The 22,682-nt window shown below is 37.2% G+C and overlaps 1 protein-coding gene across 1 annotated transcript in view; it reads right to left on the reverse strand.

Annotated features, from left to right (window-relative positions):
• The window catches only part of EFHC2 (EF-hand domain containing 2), a 269,975-nt gene that overhangs the window by 158,982 nt on the left and 88,311 nt on the right, over positions 1 to 22,682 (reverse strand). Inside the window, 1 exon segment of the mRNA XM_074323645.1 lies at positions 20,172 to 20,322. Coding sequence (XP_074179746.1) covers positions 20,172 to 20,322 — 151 coding nt within the window.

The following is a 22,682-nucleotide window of genomic DNA, read 5'->3' on the forward strand; positions in this document are numbered from 1 at the left end:
AAATGGATTAAAAACTCCAATCAAAAGATATATGGTAGCTGAATGGATAAGAAAACAAGACCCATACATATGCTGTCTACAAGAGACCCACTTCAGATTGAAACACACAGACTGAAAGCAAAGGCACTGAAAAAGGTATTTCATGCAAATAGAAATGAAAAAAAAAGCTGGGGTACCAACACTTATATCAGACAAAATAGATTTTAAAGCAAAGGTTATAATAAGAGACAAAAAAGGACACTTCATAATGATAAAAAAATCAATCCCAAAAGAGAATATAACCCTTGTAAACATTTATGCACCCAACATGGGAGCACTGAAATACATAAAGCAAATATTAACCAACATAAAGGGAGAAACTGACAGTAATAGAGTCATAGTAGAGGACTTTAACACCCTCCCCACTGACATCAAGGGATAGATCTTCCAGACGCAAAATCAACAAGGAAACAGTGGCCTTAAATGACTAGGCCAGATGGATTGAATTGATATTTTTAGAGCATTTTGCCCCAAAGCAGCAGAACGCACATTCTTTTCAAGTGCAGATGGAACATTTTCCAACACAGATCATATGTTAGGCAACAAAACAAGTCTCAATGAATGTAAGAAGACTGAAATCATATCAAGCATCTTCTCTGACCACAAAGGTATGAAACTAGAAATAAATTACAAGAAAAAAGCTGAAAAATACACAAACACATGGAGGCTAAATAATAAACTACAAAACAATGAATGGGTTAACAATAAGATCAAGCAAGAAATCAAAAGATATCATGAGACAAATGAAAAGGAAAATACAACAACCCCAAATCTATGGAACACAGCAAATGCAGTCCTAAGAGGGAAATTCATAGCAATGCAAGCCTATCTCAAGAAACAAGAAAAATCTCAAATAAATAGTCAAATTTTACACCTAAGAGAACTGGGAAAATGAACAGCAAACAAAACCCAAAATGAGTAGAAGGAAGGAAATAATAAATATCAGAGTAGAAATAAAATGTAAAGAAATACAAAAGATTAATGAAACCAAAAACTCGTTCCTTGAAAGAGAAAACAAAACTGATGAAACTTTACCGAGAACCACCCAGGAAAAAAGACAGAAACTAGATAAAAAAATCAGGAATGAAAGAAGTGACAATGGACATCACAGAAATACAAAGGATTATAAGAAAATACTAAGAACAATTATATGCCAACAAATTGGAATATCTGGAAGAAATGGATCAATTCCTATGAATATACAAACTTCCAAGGCTGAATCAAGAAGAAACAGAAAATCTGAACAGATCAAACTACTAATGAAACCAAATCAGTAATTAACAAGCTTCCAACATACAAAACTCCTGCACCAGATGGCTTTGCATGTGAATTTTACCAAACATTCAAAGAAGAATTAACACCTATCCACCTCAAACCATTCCAAAATCTTCAAGAGGAGGGAAGGCTCCCAAGCTTATTTTATGAGGCCAGCATTACCCTGATTCCAAAACCAGACAAAGATATCACCAAAAAATTATACACCAATATGCCTGATGAAAACAGATGCAAAAATCCTCCACAAAATATAAGCAAACTGAATTCAGCAGATCATAACCCACGGTCAAGTGTGATTTATTTCTGGAATGCAAGGTTGGTCCAATATCCACAAATCAATTAACAAGATTACACTACATAAACAAAATGAAAGACAAAAATCATATGATCATATCAATAGATGCAAAAAAGTGTTTGACAAAATCCAGCATCCATTTTATGATAAAAACACTTAGTAAAGGAGGACTAGAGGGAAGATATCTCAACATAATAAAGGCCACATATGACAAACCCACAATTCAATGAGAAAAAGCTAAAAGCATTCTCCTTAAGATCAGGAACAACACAACGATGTCCACTTTCATCACTTTTATGTCACATAGTATTGGATGTCCTAGCCACAGCAATCAGACAATAAAAAGAAATAAAAGGTATCCAAATTGGAAAAGAAGAAATCAAACTGTCATTATTTGCAGATGACACTATAATACATACAGAGAACCTCAAAGATTCCACCAAAAAACTATTAGAACGGATAAATAAATTCAGTAAAGTAGCAGGATATAAAATAAATATTTAGAAATCGGTTGCATTTTTACATATCAATACTGTATTATCAGAAAGAGAAATTAAGAAAACAATTCCATTCACAACTGCATCAAAAATACATATATATAAAATACCTAAGAATAAATAACCAAGGAGTTAAAAGACCAGTACTCAGAAAAATGTAAGATACTGAAGAAAGAAATTAAAGAAGATAGAAATAAATGGGAGCATATATCTCGCTCATAAATAGGAAGAAATAACATCATTAAAATGTCCATACTACCCAAAGCAATCTACAGATTCAATGCAATCTTTATCAAAATCCACTGGCATTTTTCACAAAACTAGAACATATACTCCTAAAACTTATATAGAACCACAGAAGACCCCACATAATTTTTGAAAAAGAAGAACAAAGGTGGAGGTATCATGCTACCTAATATCAAACTATACTACAAGGCCATAATACTCAAAACAGCATGGTACTAGAATAAAAACAGATACATAGATCAATGGAACAGAATAGAGAGCCGAGAAGTAAACCCATGCCTATACGGTCAATTAATTTATTACAAAGGAGGCAAAAATATACGGTGGGGTAAAGATAGTCTTGTCAATAAATGGTGTAGGGAAAACTCAACAGATACATGCAAAAAAATGAAACTGGATCACTTTCTTACACTACATACAAGAATAAACTCGAATGACGGACGGAGGAAAAATGGCGGCGTGAGGTGAACCTCCGTAAAGCTTCCCTGGAATTTACAACAAATCAAACAACAAAAACTGAACAAAGGACTCCCTGCACAGCAGAAAGGCAAGACGAAGAGGCCCACTACTGAAATCACCTACAGGTGGGAGATTCGCGTGAGCCAGGGGGGGGGAGGGGGGGGGAGGAAGAAAGGGAGAAGTGGGGAGACGGAGCAGCACGGGCACAGGACGCAGACCTAGCTCAGTGCTCCAAGACCACTGCATCCTGGAAATACCGCAGCTGCGGGAGAGGGAAGAACTCGGACAGCTTGGGCTCCACTTATGGCCCACAGGGCTGAGGGGGCAGCATATAACACAGCTGAACCCAATGCTCATGGCAGAGACCTCGGTGAAAAGACTGAGGGAAGAAGACTGAAAACAGTGGTTTAAGCCCTCACTGCTGAGCAGAGAACAGAGCCTTAGGCACTGAGACTAGCCGCACCCTCCCTCCCCTCCCAGAGCTCGCACTGCCCCCACCTGCCTGGTACTAGAATAGGAACAGTAGCAGTGTCAGATCAAAAGAACAGAATATTTGCTGTTCTGAGAACTGTGGACCACAGACACAAATTCGCAGCCCAACTAGTTCCGGCAAAGGGGAGGGAGCTGTGGAAGCAGGACCAGCTGTGGTGGTGGTCGAAGCCATTGCTCTGGGCCACCTCTCACGACTCACCCCGCCCCTGGCCCCACCTATCTCGGCGGATCCCTGCAGGAGTAAACAGAACTGCTGAAACATACGGGCTCTGAATCAGGAGCTGGAAGAGCTTTGTAACATCAAAAACTCTCCGCATACCCACTAGGACACTGCGCCCTGTGACCTAGACAAACTATTAACAGAGGAGAATCCCGTCTCCCGGGAATCACCCCATTTTGTGAGAAGCTGGAATAGTGCAGAGAAAACAGAGCACTACCATGTGGGAGAAGAAAAATGAGCTGCAGTTGGAGAAAAAATAAAACATTCTACCAACAAGTACTGGAAAACAAAAGAAAGACCTCTTCCTATCAACTTGTTGCAGAAGTCACTCCTGTAGATGTCTAGGAAGAGAAATAGTAAACCAGTAATTGCCATGAATAACCAAGGCAACAAGATAGCTCAGAAAGAAAGTGAAAAATCTCCAGAAAAGGCACTTAAAGATACAGAAATATGTGACTTAAATGACAGAGAATTCAAGATTGCAGTTCTGAAAAAACTCAACGAGATACAAGAAAACACAGATAGGCAGTTAAATGAACTCAGAAACTCAATTAAAGAACAGCATGAGCATTTTACGAAAGAGATTGAAATTTTAAAAAAGAACCAAATAGAATTTCTGGAGATTAAGAACTCAATAGAAGAAATTAAGAATGAAATAACCAGCTTAGGTAGTAGAGTTGACCAGATGGAGGAAAGAATCAGTGACATCGAAGATAGAAACCTGGAAATGACACAGATGGAAGAAGAAAGAGACTTGAGACTTAAAAGAAATGAAAGAACTCTACAAGAACTTTCTGACTCCATCAGAAAGAGCAATATAAGAATAATGGGCATACCAGAAGGAGAAGAAAGAGAGAAGGAACAGAGAATATATTCAAACAAATTGTCGATGAGAACTTCCCAAACTTGTGGACAGAACTGGACCCTCGAATCCAAGAAGCAAATAGAACACCTAGTTACCTCAATCCCAACAGGCCTTCTCCAAGGCACATTGTATTGAAGCTGTCTAAAATCAACGACAAAGAAAGAATCCTCAAGGCAGCCAGGGAAAAGAAGACGGTAACTTACAAAGGAAAGCCCATAAGATTATCATCAGATTTCTCAGCAGAAACTCTACAAACCAGGAGGGAGTGGAACCAAATATTCAAATTATTGAAAGAGAGAAATCATGAGCCAAGAATAATATATCCAGCAAAGATATCCTTTAGATATGAAGGAGGAATAAAAACCTTTCCAGACATACAGAAGCTGAGGTAATTTTCTAATACACAACCTGCACTACAACAAATACTAAAGGAGGCTATTCGACCACCATCAACAGGGACAATTTGTGGCAACCAAAACTCAAAAAGGGGAGAGTAAAGGCCTGAACCGGAATATGGGAATGGAGAAAGTAAGCGTGCTGAAGAAAATGGAATACTCTAATTATCAAACTTTCTTTTACATAAACTTAAGGGTAACCACTCAAAAAAAAAAATCCAGAACTGAAATATATACTGAAATAAAAGAAGAAACAGAGGGAAACATCATAGAATACCACCACACAGAAATAATAGACAACAACAAAAAGGCAAAGAAACAATGGAGACACAGCCTTACCAGAAAACTAAAGATAGAATGACAGGAAATCCTCACATATCAATAATCTCCCTAAATGTAAATGGACTGAACTCACCAATAAAAAGGCACAGAGTAGCAGATTGGATCAAAAACTAAACCCAACCATATGCTGTCTCCAAGAGACACATCTCAGCTACAAGGACAAGCATAGACTCAAAGTGAAAGGGTGGAAATTGACACTCCAAGCAAATGGTACCCAGAGAAAATCAGGTGTAGCCATAATGATATCAGATGAAACAGACTTCAAGGTGAAAAAGATAACAAGAGACAAAGATGGACATTTCATAATGGTGAAGGGGACTGTACAACAAGAAGACATAACAGTCATCAATATTTATGCCCCCAATCAGGGAGCACCGAAATATACCAAGCAACTACTAACAGAACTAAAGGGAGAAATTGACCAAAACACAATTATACTAGGGGACTTAAATACATCATTGACAGCTATGGATAGATCATTCAAACAGAAAATAAATAACAAATAGCAGCCCTAAATGACACATTAGATGAAATGGACATAATTGACATATATATATAGCACTTCATCCAAAAACATCAGACTATACATTCTTTTCTAGTGTACATGGAACATTCTCAAGGATAGACCATATACTGGGACATAAAATCAGTCTCAGCAGATTTAAGAAGATTGAAATCATACCAAGCATATTCTCTGATCACAAGGCTTTGAAATTGGATATCAACTGCAAAAATAAAGCAGGAAAAACCACAAATACATGGAGATTAAACAACATACTTTTAAAGAACGACTGGGTCAAAGAAGAAATTGGAGGAGAGATCAAAAGATACATAGAAACAAATGACAATGAAAATACATCCTACCAAAATTTTGGGGATGCAGCGAAAGCAGTTTTAAGAGGGAAATTTATCTCATTACAGGCCTATCTCAAGAAACAAGAAATATCCCAAATAAATAACCTCATGTTACACCTTAAAGAACAAGAAAAAGAGGAACAAATAAAACCCAAGGTCAGCAGAAGAAAGGAAATAACAAAAATTAGAGCAGAACTAAATGAAATAGAGAACAAAAAGACAATAGAAAAAATTAATGTGACAAACAGCTGGTTCTTTGAAAAGATTAACAAAATTGACAAACCCTTGGCTAGACTTACTAAGATAAAAGAGAAGACACTGATTAACAAAATCAGAAATGAAAAAGGGGAAGTTACCACGGACACCCCAGAAATACAAATAATCATCCAAGAATACTATGAAGGACTATATGTCACCAAATTCAATAACCTAAAAGAAATGGACAAGTTCTTAGAAACCCATAGCCTTCCAAGGCTGAACCATGAAGAACTGGAAAATCTAAACAGACCGATCACCAGTAACGAAATTGAATCAGTCATCCAAAACCTTCCCAAAAGGAAAAGTCCGGGGCGAGATGGCTTCATTAGTGAATTCTACCCAACCTTCAAAGAGGATCTAATACCAATCCTGCTCAAACTCTTCCTAAAAACTGAAGAAGAGACAGTACTCCCTAACTCATTTTATGAGGCCAACATTACCCTGATACCAAAACCTGATAAGGACAGCACACAAAAAAACAAACTACAGACCAATATCTCTGATGAATACAGATGCAAAAATCCTAAACAAAATTCTAGCAAATCGAATACAACAATGCATTAAAAAGATTATTCGTCACGACCAAGAGGGGTTCATCCCCAGGGCACAAGGATTATTCAACATCCGCAAATCCATCAATGTGAGACATCACATAAACAAAATAAAGGACAAAAATCATATGATTATACCAATTGATGCAGATAAAGCATTTGACAAGATAAAACAGCGATTTATTATTAAAACACTTAATAAAATAGGTATAGAAGGAAAATACCTTAACATAATAAAGGCCATATATGACAAGCCCTCTGCTAATCTCATAATTAATGGTGAAAAACTGAAGCCCTTTGCTCTACGTTCAGGAACACGACAGGGCTGTCCCCTATCACCTCTGCTTTTCAACATAGTGTTGGAAGTCCTTGCCAGAGCAATCAGGCAAGAGAAAGAAATAAAAGGCATCTAAATTGGGAATGAAGAAGTTAAATTATCACTCTTTGCAGATGACATGATGCTATATATAGAAAACCCTAAAGACTCCACCAAAAAGCTATTAGAAACAATCAACGAATACAGTAAAGTTGCTGGCTACAAAATCAACGCACAAAAGTCCATTGCCTTCCTATATACTAACAATGAAATCTCAGAAAAAGAAATACAAAAACAATTCCTTTTGCAATTGCAGCAAAAAGAATAAAATACCTAGGAATAAACTTAACCAAGGATGTGAAAGACCTATATGCTGAAAACTATAAGACATTTTTGAAAGAAATTGAAGAAGACACAAAGAAATGGAAAGACATTCCGTGCTCATGGATTGGAAGAATCAACATAGTTAAAATGGCCATATTACCCAAAGCAATATACAGATTCAATGCAATCCCCATCAAAATCCCAATGGCATATTTTAAAGAAATAGAACAAAAAATCATCAGATTTATTTGGAACCACAAAAGACCCCGAATAGCCAAAGCAATCTTAAGTAAAAAGAACAATAATGGAGGTATCACACTTCCTGACTTTGGCTTGTACTACAGGGCTACAATAATCAAAACAGCATGGTATTGGCAGAAAAACAGACACATAGACCAATGGAATAGAATTGAGAACCCAGAAATAAAACCACATAAATATGGACAGATAATTTTTGAAAAAGAAGCTAAAACATACAATGGAGCAAAGACAGCCTCTTCAATAAATGGTGCTGGGAGAATTGGATAGCCACGTGCAAAAGAATGAAACTGGACTGCTATTTGTCACCATGTACCAAAGTTAATTCAAAATGGATCAAAGACTTAAGCATAAGACCTGACACAATAAACTGCATAGAAGAAAACATAGGTACTAAACTTATGGACCTTGGGTTCAACAACAATTTATAAATTTGACTCCAAAGGCAATGGAAGTAAAAGCTAAAATAAACGAATGCGACTATATGAAACTTAAAAGCTTCTGCACAGCAAAAGAAACCATTGACAAAATAAAGAGGCCACCAACTGAATGGGAGAAGATTTTTGCAAACAGTGCCTCCGATAAGGGGTAATATCCAGAATATACAAGGAACTCATGCAACTCAACAACAAAAAAACAAACAACCCAATTGAAAAATGGGCAGAGGACTTGAAGAGACATTTCTCCAAAGAGGACATACAAATGGCAAATAGACATATGAAAAAATGCTCAACATCACTAATCATCAGAGAAATGCAAATCAAAACCACAATGAGATATCACCTCACCCCAGTCAGAATGGCTATCATCAACAAGACAAATAGTAACAAATGTTGGAGAGGCTGTGGAGAAAAAGGAACCCTCATACACTGTTGGTGGGAATGCAGACTGGTGCAGCCGTTATGGAAGGCAGTGTGGAGGTTCCTCAAAAAATTACGAATAGAATTGCCATATGACCCAGCAATCCCTCTCCTGGGTATCTACCCAACAAATCTGAAAACATTTAGAGATAAAGACACGTGTGCTCCAATGTTCATTGCAGCTTTGTTTACGGTGGCCAAGACATGGAAACAACCAAAATGTCCTTCGATAGATGAATGGATAAAGAAGTTGTGGTATATATACACAATGGAATACTATATGGCTGTAAGAAAAGATGATATAGGAACATTTGTGACAACATGGATGGATCTTGAGAGAGTAATGCTGAGCGAAATAAGTCAGACAGAAAAAGCAGAGAACCATGTGATTTCACTGATATGTGGTATATAAACCAAAAACAACAAAAGAACAAGACAAACAAATGAGAAACAGAAACTCATAGACACAGACAATAGTTTAGTAGTTACCAGAGGGTAAGGGGGGTGGGGGGTAGGGGGTGGGAGATGAAGGTAAGGGGGATCAAATACATGGTGATGGAAGGAGAACTGACTCTGGGTGATGAACACACAATGGGATCTATAGATGATGTAATACAGAATTGTACACCTGAAATCTATGTAATTTTACTAACAATTGTCACCCCAATAAATTTAAAAAATAAATTTTAAAAAAAGAATAAACTCAAATGGATTAAAGACTTAAATATAAGACCCAAAACCATAAAACTCCTGGAAGAAAACATAGGCAGTAAACTCTCTGACATTGCTTTTAATGATACTTTTTCTGCTACACCTCCTCAGGCAAGGGAAACAAAAAAAATAAATAAATGGGACTACCTAAAAAGTTTTTGCACAACAAAGGAAACCAACAAAACGAAAAGACGGCCTACTGAGTGGGAGAAGATATTCACCAACGATACATTTGAGGAGGAGTTAATATTCAGAATTTGTTAAAAAAAAAAAAAAAAAAAAAAACTCATGCAACTGAATACCAGAAAAACAAACAACCCAATTAAAAAATAGGCAGAGGACCTGAATAGACATTTCTGCAAACAGGCATACAGTAGCCAACAGACACATGAAAAGATGCTCAATGTCACTAATCATCAGAGAAATGCAAATTAAAACCACAATGAGATATACTCTCACACCTCTCAGAATGGCCATCATCAATAAATCAACAAACCAATGTTGGCGAGAATGAGGAGAAAAGGGAACCCTCGTTCACTGTCAGAAGGACTGCAAATTGGTGCAGCCCGTATGGAAAACAGTATGGAGATTCCTCAAAAAATTAAAAATAGAACTACCTTAAGACCCAGCAGTCCCACTTCTGAGTACTTATCTGAAGAAACTGAAAATATGTAATTTGAAAAGTTGTATGCATCCCTACATTCACTGCAGCATTAGTTACAATAATGAAGATATGGAAGCAACATATGTGTCCATCAGTAGACAACTGGATAAAGAAGATGTGGTACATATACACAAAGGAATATTACTCAGACATAAAAAATAATGAAATCTTAGCATTTGCAACAACATAGATGCAACTGGAGGGTATTATGCTAAGTGAAATAAGTCAGACAGAGATAGACAAATACCATTTGATCTCACTTATATGTGGAATCTAAAAACAAAAGAAACAAACAAGACAGAAACAGACTCATGGGTACAGAGAACAAATTGACATTTGCCAGATGAGAAGGGACTTGGTGGGCTGGGTGAAAAGGGTGAAGGGATTCAGAAGGACAAATTGGCTGTCACAAAATAGTCATGGTAATATAAAGTACAGCATAGGAAATATAGTCAATAATATTGTAATAACTATGTATAGCGCCAAGTGGGTACCAGACTAATTGGGGGGAATTACTTCGTAAATTATATAAATGTCTAACCACTACGCTATACACCTGAAACTAATATAAAATAATATTGAGCATCAACCGTAATTGAAAAATAAAAAATGAAAATTTTAAAATGAAAAAATAAAAGGAGAAAAGATAAGCAAACTGATTGTCTAATGGCTCAAGTAAAATTGGTTTGTGTGACCTCTGTATGGAAGTATTTTAGTATAAAGATGTCAAGCAATCTTCTTCAGTTTATATAGCACTGTAAATGGCATCTTTTACCAACATCTAGAAATACTTATTAATTATTCATTCTTACTCATTAGGGAACATTTAATGAATATCTTTATGTGCCAGGAACTGTGCTGAGCTCTGTTCCATTATTCTGCTAATCGTCTTTTCACTCTGTTGAGGGTAAATTAACTAAAATCATTTTCATCTTATTTTCTTTGTAGCAACTTTTAATTACTTGGCACATTAAATTAAAATAATAAAACTATAAAATTAGAACTGGCCTAGAATATTTTTAAATGTAATACATAAAAGATATAATTTTACTGCAAAAAAATTACACTTCAATTAGCCTTTAATTCATGCCACTGAAAACAGTATGCAAATTACTTAATCATTCAAGATTAGACATTTAAAACAAATTGCATACTTACATATCTATAAAAGCATGGGCATTTCAGGTATTTTCAGGAATCATTATGTATCTCTTTAAAAATACTTATATTGTGACAGTTTTTAAAATATGTAAGATTTATTCAATAGCCAGGAGCTTCTTCAGAAACTCCATCTATCATTTGTATTTCATTATAAAAATTCAAATAAGCAAGTTAGTGCTGATTTCTGTTCTGCAAGACTCTAAATAGGAATGTTACATTTTTCTAGGTGGGAAGAACTGGCCCACCCACTGAGCTTTTAAATAATAATCATTATCATAATCATCATAGCCTTAGGATATGCTTTCATATATATTTTCTCATTTAATCTTCAATAATCCTATGAGGCAGATAATAATGCATGAATATAAATATTCAGTTTATGGATGAGAAAACCAAAGCTCAGAGTGGTTAAGTAACGTGCCCAAGGTAACGCCCTACCAAATGGCAGAAAAAGCTCTTGAACCTGGATTTTCAAGCTAAGAAGTAAATATTATTACTTTCCACAGTTGGCACTGAACTGCATCTCAGGGTCCTACAGCCACAAATTAACTTCAGTGGAGGAGAGGTGGGAGTGTTACAGGCAAAATAGGACAGAAGTAGGGAGAAGAGCTGCCAGCCATCATGAAAAGGAAAGAGAGATGATGAAAATGCTCTACCAAAAGAATAGACTCTCTCTTCTCTAAGGGCAAATTTCTGGAGAGGGCCCATTTGTTAGCTGCAGCAATCCCCCCTCCAGGGCCAATACCACTGCACTGCCCGTCCCCTCCACCTCCCTTAGGAACCTGTATATCCCAGACACCTACCCTCTTCCTCATCTTAGTTCCCACACTGCTCTTACTAGATGGTTCTCAGAAAAGGCCAGGGAAGGTCTTTGTGGTATCAAAAAAAGAGTCCTGACCACCCATGGGTTGGAAAGAGAAGGCAGGTCTAATACTAAACAAGAAAATTTTAATAACAAGAAATCCAAAGTCACAATTCCATGCTAATCAGAAAACTAATGTGGGCCATTTGAAATGTACAGTTACACATGAGAGCTTTCAATAATACATTCGTGGGGTCTCTCAACTGTGTCCTTTGGGGACTGAAATTTCTATTTATTGTGTTTATAGTCTTCCATGATAAATGGCAGAAACTCCACCAGCAGGAATTTGTTCTAGAATATCAAAGAAATGGGCAGGATGCCATGTCTTTGGCACACATTGAAAAGTACCCGATCAAGGTATATAAATAAAAATAATGCATTCATATCGTTTATGAAGTGATCACTCTGATAAGTCTAGTACCAACCTGACACTATATATAGATTTTACAATACTGATGGCTATATTCCACATATCATGTATAATTAAAAAAAAGTCACTGGGATATAAAGTACAGCATAGCAAATATAGTCGATAATACTGTAAAACTATGTGCAGTGTCAGATGGGTAACAGACTTATTAGGGTTATCATTTTGTGAAGTTTAAATGTCTAACCATCATGTTATGTTGTACACCTGAAACTAATATAATAATATATGTCAACAGTAATTGAAAGATAATTTTTTAGAAAAAATTTTTAAATTATACAAAAAAATAATGGTTCACTCTTTAAATAAATACATACATAAAAATAATGCTGCAAAACAGCAAAACAAAAGTACCGTATCTGTCCTTTAAATTTTTAAATATTTACCTTCTTAACTGCCCCAAAAAGACAACTTGGGAAGATGTCCAGGCATCAGATGCCTGCTTTTAAGATCTTCCTTACCTTCATATTTCACATCTTCCTTTTTAAAGGCCTTGCTATCTGATAATACTCTGGAAACTGTAACTTTCTAACATTTCCCTGTGGTTTAGATCAAAATGATGATGTATCCATTCATGTTTAATGCATTTTCATTTCATTCACTTGAGATTTGCTTTAGATCTTTGCTCATACCACTAAATTTAGTTTTTAAGGAACTCACCTTCCAGAATTAAGACTCCAACCTCTTACTTGTATCTTAAGTATTCTTAGTTCATTTTGGTAACACTGCAGACCTAGGGTACATCCAAGTCTAGAGGCAAGTATATTTCTTAAGTGAATGAATATACAACTAGAATTGTCACTTGTCATTGTGTCTACTAAGTCTGAATCCTAAAAATATTAAGACTCTTCACTGTGACCAGACATGACAGAATAGCTTTTCCTCCTGATTTCATTATTATTCCTTCACTAAAATGACTAAGCCACTTTTATTTTTATCTAATGTCATCTATGGAGTTCTGGTATCATAAAAATAACTTTTTTATATAGATAGCCTGACACCTGTCTTGTAGCAAAAGAAGAAAAAAATTAAATTCTACATCTCTGACCATAATAAAAAATAACATAGCTTATGCATCTTCCCTCAGCCATTGAATGAGCCCCAAATGATAGCATGTTCGGTGCTCTAATGTACTCTTGATCACTGCCTTCTTACCTAGTTTTCCTTACACACCGAATAATGTGCTCCCAAATACCTCCCAACTGCTCATCCCACCTCTTTATCTCATGCTGTTTCTTTTGACTAATGTGCCTTCTTCCTCTTCCATCTTTATCTGGAGAAACTTTTGAGGTACCACTCAAATGCCTTCTTCTCTAGTGGATACTGGTGTTGCCTCCTTTGATCCCTCAAAGCACCCGGTACCATTTATGATGCCTCCGTTGTGTTATGAGCATTGTCTATCATTTTCCCTTTTTTCCTTCCTTCCTCCATCCCTTCCTTTCTTCCTTTCTTTCTTCAATAAATTTTCATCAAGCAGCCAACATGCACCAACCACCTACCTTCACAGATCAATGACTTATCTCCACTCTTGAATTCTACTCTGCTCCATTCAGTGACAATTCCCTCCCCAATGTCCACCCTCTGGAGTTGCCAATTTAGCAAACTGAGATACAGCATGCCTAGTTAAATTTGAATTTAGGATAAACAATTAATAATCTTTAGTATAACTATGTCCCATGCAATATTTTGATCATAGTTATACTAAAAACTTCTTTATCACTTATCTGAAATTTAACTAGGTATGTTGTATTTCATCTGGCAATCCTACCACCACCCCGCCTCCGCTTTATGGAATGCAGTACTTAAATATGGTATATGCCCAATATGAATGACATATGAATGACTGACTTCTATTTTGTGATTACATTTGCCTGATTAAGGTAGATTATCTTAGAGTATAAAAATAAAAATAAGAAATACTACCCTGTTGAAGGGCTGAAACAAGTCACTAGTGGAAATCACTATTCTTAACCAGGGATACACTAAGAACCCAGTGGAAACCAGTTGTTGACCCCAGGCCTACAGAATCAGAAATTCTTGGGGTGGGCCCGGAGATTCTGGAGAGATGATTACTCTCAGCTGAGAACAACTGGTACAGACCTTACCAGAAAATTACGGCACATTTCTAATCGTTATCCTTTCTTTAACATAGATTAGTTGGAGTTGGTAGTATTTGACAAACAATTATTCTGTTAGACAGTTGGAGGTAAAACTACTGGGATTAACCTCTGACATTCTTGGCATGGTGTAACGTTTTAACTACATTCCAACAGAACAACAACAAATTCTATAAATATAACACATCTAACCAAAAAAAAAGTGACATCCTGGCAAGAAATGAAAGTGAGTCTTGCAGTGCGACAGTGACGTGACTTGTAACACACACATATATCTCTGCCAACAAGGATTCGTGAACGTTAAAAATGCGTTGTTCTGATTAGAAGCTGCATGGAACTGAATGCCTATTTTGGCATCTCACTAAGGGATGCCTCTTTTGTTTCTCGCTTTTTCCAAACTCCCCACTGCCTAAAAAAAATCACGATAGAAGAGGCAACTAAAAGGGAGGCTAATTTATCCAGGTGCATTAATTTCTGAATGGTCAGCTCCATGAGAAATAAAAACGAACCAAACAAATAAAAAACAGGTGCATCTGATCTCCGAGTTCATTTGAAAAATACTGAAACCTTATGGAAGTGACAGGAACATCATCAGTGAGTGTGTGACACCTAAATGTGACCCCTAGCCTCTTCCCAGGGTCCATAGGCTCATGAAAAGCAGGCTCATGCCTCTCAAAATACAACTGAAAGGAACACTACCTACTCATCCCACTGAGGTCTAAGCCACCCATTAAGCTTGTTTTCTTTTCCCCAATCATTTAACTCAGGAAAGCTTAAGAAGGCGTTTAAATTAGGGTTTCCAGGTGGGAATTCCCGCCTGTTCTCAGGAATTTTTTTCACTTTCCCATTCCCAAATCCCAAGAAAAGTTGGTCGGGAAATCGGGAAAATCGGCTCTTTGAACCCAGTAATACCCACAATGGGAAATAAACGAACTACTCACAGTGTATCTCTTAGACATTTTTCCTATTTATTGCTAGGGTTTCCGGGTGGGAATTCCTGTCCATTCTCGGGAATTTTTTTTCGCGTTTCTGTTTCCGAATCCCAAGAAAAGTTGGTCTGGAAATCGGGAAAATTGGCTCCTTGAACCCAGGTGGTTGGTAGTATTGGCCGTCACTTTGTGGAAACGATTCATTGTGGAGAACAGAAAACAGTTTATATCTCGGGATTCAGGAACAGGAAAGCGGGGAAAATTTCTGAGAACGGGCATAAATTCCCACCTGGAAACCCTAATTTAAATAATTTTCCAGGGTATCCTCTGTCCAAAAAGACCTTCCTTAACAAAAATCATCACATTAAGTATGTCAAAAGACTGGTTTCTCACTAAACCAAGATTGATGATACAGCAGTTATTCGTGTTTGCTTTCCACAGGACTTGCTAGAGCCCACCAGGTATCTCCACTCCGCTGACAAATTGTCTCATTACATATCATGATCACTGTGTATTCTGTACAGATCCCTTGAGCTGTGTCTTCACTCAGGGAAATATCCTGATCAAAATGAGCCAACTAGAAATTCTGAAATTTTCAAAAGAGACTTTAAAATTGTCTTTTATTCAGGGTGTTTTCTGAGTCTTCATGAGTAACATTCCTTACTACTTACATGAAAATTATTTTCAAATAAATCATTATGACGATCTTTAATTTGCCTTTGGAATCTGCTGATGTGTGATTTGAAATCAAGAGGCTAAGAGAATTGAAAAACCCTAATAAAAGCCTTTCCAAGATCCTTACAGAGGTTGCATTTCATTTCTCTTCTTGGATAGTTTAATAAAACTGAGACTTACTGGACAGGTGCCAGTGAGTTAAAGGAATATGAGCTTTCACTTAAAACGTAATCATAATAAAAACAATGCAGGTTTGGGGTGTCCTATGACCTCCAGCCCATCATTTGTGTACATTTGGTGTCATGTGGGGAAGGTAATCAAAAAATAAGCAAAACTTGGTTGGACAATATCAGAGTAAAGCATTTAAGTAAAAACTTGTAAGAAAATATTTTTTTGCTAAAGTGATACTGTCACTTATCTAACATACACACTTAAGTAAAGTAAGTAAAGTAACATACACACACAGATGTTCATAGAAATTAAAGGTTGTAAATTTTCGTTCTTTTCTGAAGTAATCCTTCAAACTTCTAATACATTATTGTCAGTCTTTAAAAACTGCCTTTTATACATGTTAAAAATGACTCTAAAGAGCCTAAAGACCTCTTCTACCTTTACAAAAATGTCCCACTTCCAACCTTAAAAGTTTGTGAAGACTTTTTAAAAAATACCAAGGCATATCCATATTTCCTAAAAGATTTACCATTAAGTCATAAGTTCTCCAAATGAAAAGACCAGGGAGTACAGAGTATATCAGTTAGAATACAAAGAATAATGAAGACAGCTCATAATGCCTCCTCAAATCAATCCTCACCTTCTCCCTCCACTAGCAAAACCAAGCACACACTAAATCGAATCTTCTTCCTCTTTCCACCACTTCAACAGCAGCTGTCTTGCAACAGGTTAGAATAAGCCTGATCTAGACACCACTGAGTCCCAGTCAACATCTATAGTCTTTACTTTTTTCCTAAAAACATCTCAAGGTTCCACCTGCATGATGGGCATCACTATACAGATGTCCCAACACACCTTCAAAGGCCTCATGACCCAAACAAACACACCTCAGCTCCAATCCCAGTGTTGCTCCTTGCTCCATGCTCCTGGGCTCTATTAACGCATCACCATCTTCTCAACCACACAGTGAGCCTCCCAGGCAGTCAGTTAAGATTCAGATGGAGCAAATTACCTCTCTAACCCTGTTTCCTTTTCTGTAAAAGCTCATGATGGTCGTTAGGGTACTAAATAACATAATGATAAAGCGGGTACTTTATCATTAGATATTCCCCTTCCTCACTCTATATTTAATCGCTGGTCAAGACCTATTAACTCTGCCAACCAAATATCTCTAAAATCTTTCCCCTATTTTTTATTCCTACCATCATTGTCCTGGTTTGGACACTCAGCATTTCTAACCTGAATAACTGCAAAACTCTTGGACTAGTCACCTTGCTTCCTTTTCTCTCTAACCTGCTTGCCTATAAGCTCAATGAGATAGGAATATAATGGATCTTATTCCTTTTGTCCATTTTCCCAAAACCCACCACAGTGCTTGGCACAGAACAGGATTCAAGAAACACTTCTTAGCATTGCTGACTGGCTCCAAATTCAGCATCTAGACACACTAAAGCCATGCCTTAAGAAAAAACTCAATCTCATAAGCATTGAAGGAAGTCCTTTACATACTGACTCATCACAGACTTACTCTCAGAGGCCCATGGTCCCAAAATTCCTGTTTCTCCCCCTAGAATCTATTGTGGTATATCAATATGGAAGCACTGGGCCCAGTTAAGTAGTCAGTAAGCAAAAATTTTATTCAACATAGACAGAAAATCATAACATGAGTTAAATAACTATAAGCAGATAGTAAGTAGAGCATGTATACGTTAAACATAGAAAGGGGATGGAAGAACCAAGAGATAACCAATTTTCAGTATATATTAAATATATATTAGGCACCTGGGCTCTAAATATTCATGATATACTAATCTACAAGAGGTACTAAATATTCGTGAGTACTCAATATTCATGAGGCCATAATTCAGCCACTCATTCATTGGTGACACCCATTCTGGCCCTATGTGCCCTTTGCCTAAAAAACACAGACAAAACCCATGACTATTCAGCAGACTTATTGGTGAGCTACAGCTGTGGCCAGGCCCACTTTTCTCTGTATCTCTCTTATAGAGTATGTGCCATTAGCCCAAGGTCCCTTCTGTGTGTGGTCCTCCTGGAACTTCAACTCTGGTCTCCAAACCACACTATTAGCAGGAAAAGCTGATGCAGCATAGAGTGCCAGGACCATTGCCTACCTCAGGATTCAAACAGGGTGGTCCTTCCATCCACTTTTACCCTGTCCTAAGTGTGTGAATCTACCCCACTTCTTTCCCCTGGCTTCTTGATATATATGCTATATATTTTAAATTGTCTTAATGCATTGTGTGATTCATGCATTTTAATATGGCCCATGAGCTTTCTGTTGTGTGGTCTTTAGGAAATCCTGCATGTATGCTTCTTGGAGGCCACCACTACACCAAGGTAATATCCCACACAACACTCTAGCTGCTGCATAGAGAACAGGTTGTAGGAAGAGCAGAAATGGAAGTAGAGAGATGTATTAGGCAGCTATTCCATTCCTCTAGTCAAGAAAGGAAAGTAGCTTAGGTTAGGATGGTAGAAAGAGGGGGAAAGAGGGACAGACATGGACAGATTCAGGATATGTATTGCTAGGAAAATGAAGAACAAGGATGGTGGGTATGAACAAATAGAGAAAGTAAAAGGAGTAGAGACTACAATAAATAAAAGGCCAATTTCAGACCTAAGACATTGAAGATGGCAATACTCCAAGACAGAGACACAACAATGTACCCAAGAATCATGGCTCATCAGGGATTAGAGGGGCCTTGAAAGCTCATCTATACCAAACACCAAACAAACACGTGACTGCCTTCCTACACCTCTACTAAGCTATCAGTGAAAAATAACCCGACCTGACCCCAGGGCCATAGATCTATACGAATGTGTGGCTGCCCTCTCCTCCACCCCTCCACCCAACCCTGATCATGCTCATCCACAGCCATCCACTACAACTTCTGGTGGTTCTCTTCCAGAAAACTACTCTTCTTTCTAACCTGAATCCTGACCTCCTAGGTCCTGCCCTTGAGGATAAAGAAAATTAGGTCACCCCTCCTCTACGTGACATCCTTTTAGATTTCTGAAGACATTTTATCAGGCATACCTGCGTCTTCCCTTTACGGACAAAAACCCTTTTCACTATTTTGCCTTATGCATGACACATTTTCAGTCCTTTAACCATGGTGGTTGCTATCCCCTGAAGACACACAGAACTTAGCATCATCCCAAATGAAGAACTCACAACACAAACAGAAAAAATCAGTCACCACTCTTGATCTCGGCCATGCTTCTAATAATGCAACCTTCTCTGGTGGCCACATCACAGAGATAACACATACCTGGCCAAAGTGGAGTACAGATAAAGATAATTGGCATACGTGGGGTGAAGGAACAATGACCCTTCATTTAAGTACCATCAAATTCTGTAGTTAATGGGTATGAGGATGAGGAGAGGGTAGTTAAAGTTAATGGCTGTGAATTCAAGAAAGAGAGAACACCAATCTGGAAGTGGCAGTAGAGAACAGTGTTCTCTCTTCCCCTAAGGGTGTTGTGAAGGAAGTAATGTGGTCATAGCAAAAAGACCAAAAAGGTTAAAGAAAAACGTCAAAGACATGGGACAGTTTGGTCATACTACCTGAAAGGATACAAGTATGTCATAGAAGAGTGAAAGAAATGGCCGATGTTGAGGTGTGTTTGGGGGTGAGGGTAGAAAGCTGATAAGTCACTATCAATAACTACAAGCTAACAGCATGTTTAACTTCACCACTGTCAACAAGTTAGATACCTAATCAGTAGCATGGGGTCTTTTATAAAGCTAGAGAAAGATAGAATATAAAGGCAGAAATTAGAAATGAAAGAACAATAACTCTTTAGAAAGCTAGAGAAAGATAGAATATAAAGGCAGAAATCAGAAATGAAAGAACAGTAACTCTTTAGATACTTTAGATACCTTGAGGCAGTCCGCTATTTTTCACCTTTGGTTCATTTACTTGAATTGTGTCATCTTCAAGGTAGAAGAAGATTTTATAGCGTCTTATTCTATAGTTTTCTTGACTTTTATCATGCACTTCATCTTCTACGTAGGCATCAAAAGATAATACCTGTCGGAATCATAATTAGAAACTAAGAAATGAAAAAAAAAATCAGCAAACTTAAAATTAATAAAGCTACCGCCTGTATATTTTTTGTTACTGTAAAGCAAAAGGTTGAGGAGACTTTTGCAAGAAGACATACTACACATCAGCTATGAGAATGGGTATTCAATCTAGGTTTCAGTATATAAGGATTATTTTACATTTTCATCACTGTCTGGTTAAAATGAGGAAATTATATTCAGGCAATAAATCCATCATTCAGCTCTACCATAAACTGAACTATAATCTGTCTTTGGAATTTCACAGTGGGATTCTATATGTATGTTTATAGACAAAATAATACTCTTTTTCACAAAATGAATATAAGTTTTATCATTTTTTACCCATTAAAAGTAACACAAAGCTACCTTGGTTCTAGGATAAAGTTATCTTGACTTCTGGTCCTGCTAATTGCCTGCCTTGAGGCAATTAATACAGACACATCTGAAATTCAAGTGCAACAGAGACCTCACCTTAACATTCTTCAGGGACCTCAAAGAGCTCTCAGCTCAATGCCAGACCCAGTCTCATCTTATTTTGTGTGTGTGTTTGGGTGGGTAGGGATGCTCAGAGAGAAGGGGTGGATTCTAAAGTAGTTACAGTAAAAATCAGAGATAGTCAAAATACCCTTGCAAATTTCTTAACCATTTTGGAAAACTGTGCCTCTCAGTAAATACAACACAGTCCACTTTTCTCCCATGTTGAAGCAGAGGACTGATTGCCTCTTCAGTTGAAGATTAGTTGAAATAGCTTCCTCAGGCTTAGGTGCCATGTTATATGTGAAAAAACATCTTTAACCACTGGAATCACTCTCAACATAGTAACACGGTCACACACTGAGAAAGACATGATAATTGAGGACAACTGAGGGAACAGTAGATTTAGGCTGTCATTTCAAGCTTCACATGGGGCATTGGTCCCCAATTTTAATATTCCCTTTGCTTTCATTTTTGATCAATTTTTATAATTAAAGTTGCAAAATTTAATTGTGCACATGATGCAATACCAGGGTCATTCAACATGGACAATATGATACACATGAGTGAGTCTGTTAAATACAATATACTCTCTAGGGGTGGTCAGTAACCCTAACTAGAAATGTATGCTCTGGGAGTGTTTAGCAAATTTCTCTCAGAAGCCCACATTTCAGAAGAGGTTGACAAAATGCCTCAGTAGTTTATCTCTTATCAACACAAGAAGCGTTGCTAATTGCCATAACGGTTGGCAGAAATGAGTTTTAGTTAGTAAAATGATTGTATTCAAAATGAATGGATCAGTTACAAACAACCAGGCACTGTCTTTACTGGATCAGGTTCTTAAGAATCTAGTAAGCCCAGAGATCTATACCCTTCAAATTGGTACCTTTGGGCTTCATTCCAAAACGCTCCTATGTTCAGCTGCTCTCTTGGGGAATGCATCTGGCCTGATTCCAGTTAGAAGTTAGCTAAACCCACTACTAGAATATCGTCATACTTGTGCTGAGTGAACATTTCTGGTAAGATGCTGTTGAACGGATACAGGGTTTCCTTCTGAAGTGATGAAAATGTCTTGGAACTAGATTGAGGCAATGGTTGTATAATATGGTGAATATACTAGATGTCACTGAATTGTACACTTTAAAATGGCTAATGATTAATTTATGTTATGTAAATTTTACCTCAACTTAAAAAAAAGACACTGGACACCAAATTGTGTTGAACACATTAAAATGGCGAATTTTATGTTATATGAATTATACCTCAAAAAAAATAGTAGTGGAAAAAAGATGTTGCTGGAACATCTAAAAGGACAATGGAGCTAGGACTTTATCAAGCTTTCAGTAAAGGTAGTGAGGGAGAGCAGAATATGCCACCCTAGAATGTACCACTTAAGCATGTGGATTATTTCAAGCTGAAGACAATCAGGACCCATTAGATGCAGGAAGAACATTTTACCACACCCTTAACTACCTAAAAGAATTTAGATAGGGGCCCTGTACCAGCAAGGGAGCTATTACCAGAACAAACTCTTTATATCAGAAAGACCTATCCTGTTTCCCCCAAAATAAGACCTAGCCGGACCATCAGCTCTAATGCGTCTTTTGGAGCAAAAATTAATATGAGACCCGGTCTTATAGTAAAATAAGAGACCCGGTCTTATCTAACATAAGACCAGGTCTTATATTAATTTTTGCTCCAAAAGACGCATGAGAGCTGATGGTCCGGCTAGGTCTTATTTTGGGGGAAACACGGTACCTGCATAGCATGGCAAATATTTGTTTACCTGTGAATTGTCCTCCTCCCCTTTGAAGCCCCAGACATCTACCCACTTCTCTTTAGCTCGGGATG

This window comes from Rhinolophus sinicus, chromosome X (genome assembly GCF_036562045.2).
Source record: "Rhinolophus sinicus isolate RSC01 chromosome X, ASM3656204v1, whole genome shotgun sequence".
Classification (NCBI taxonomy): Eukaryota; Metazoa; Chordata; class Mammalia; order Chiroptera; family Rhinolophidae; genus Rhinolophus; species Rhinolophus sinicus.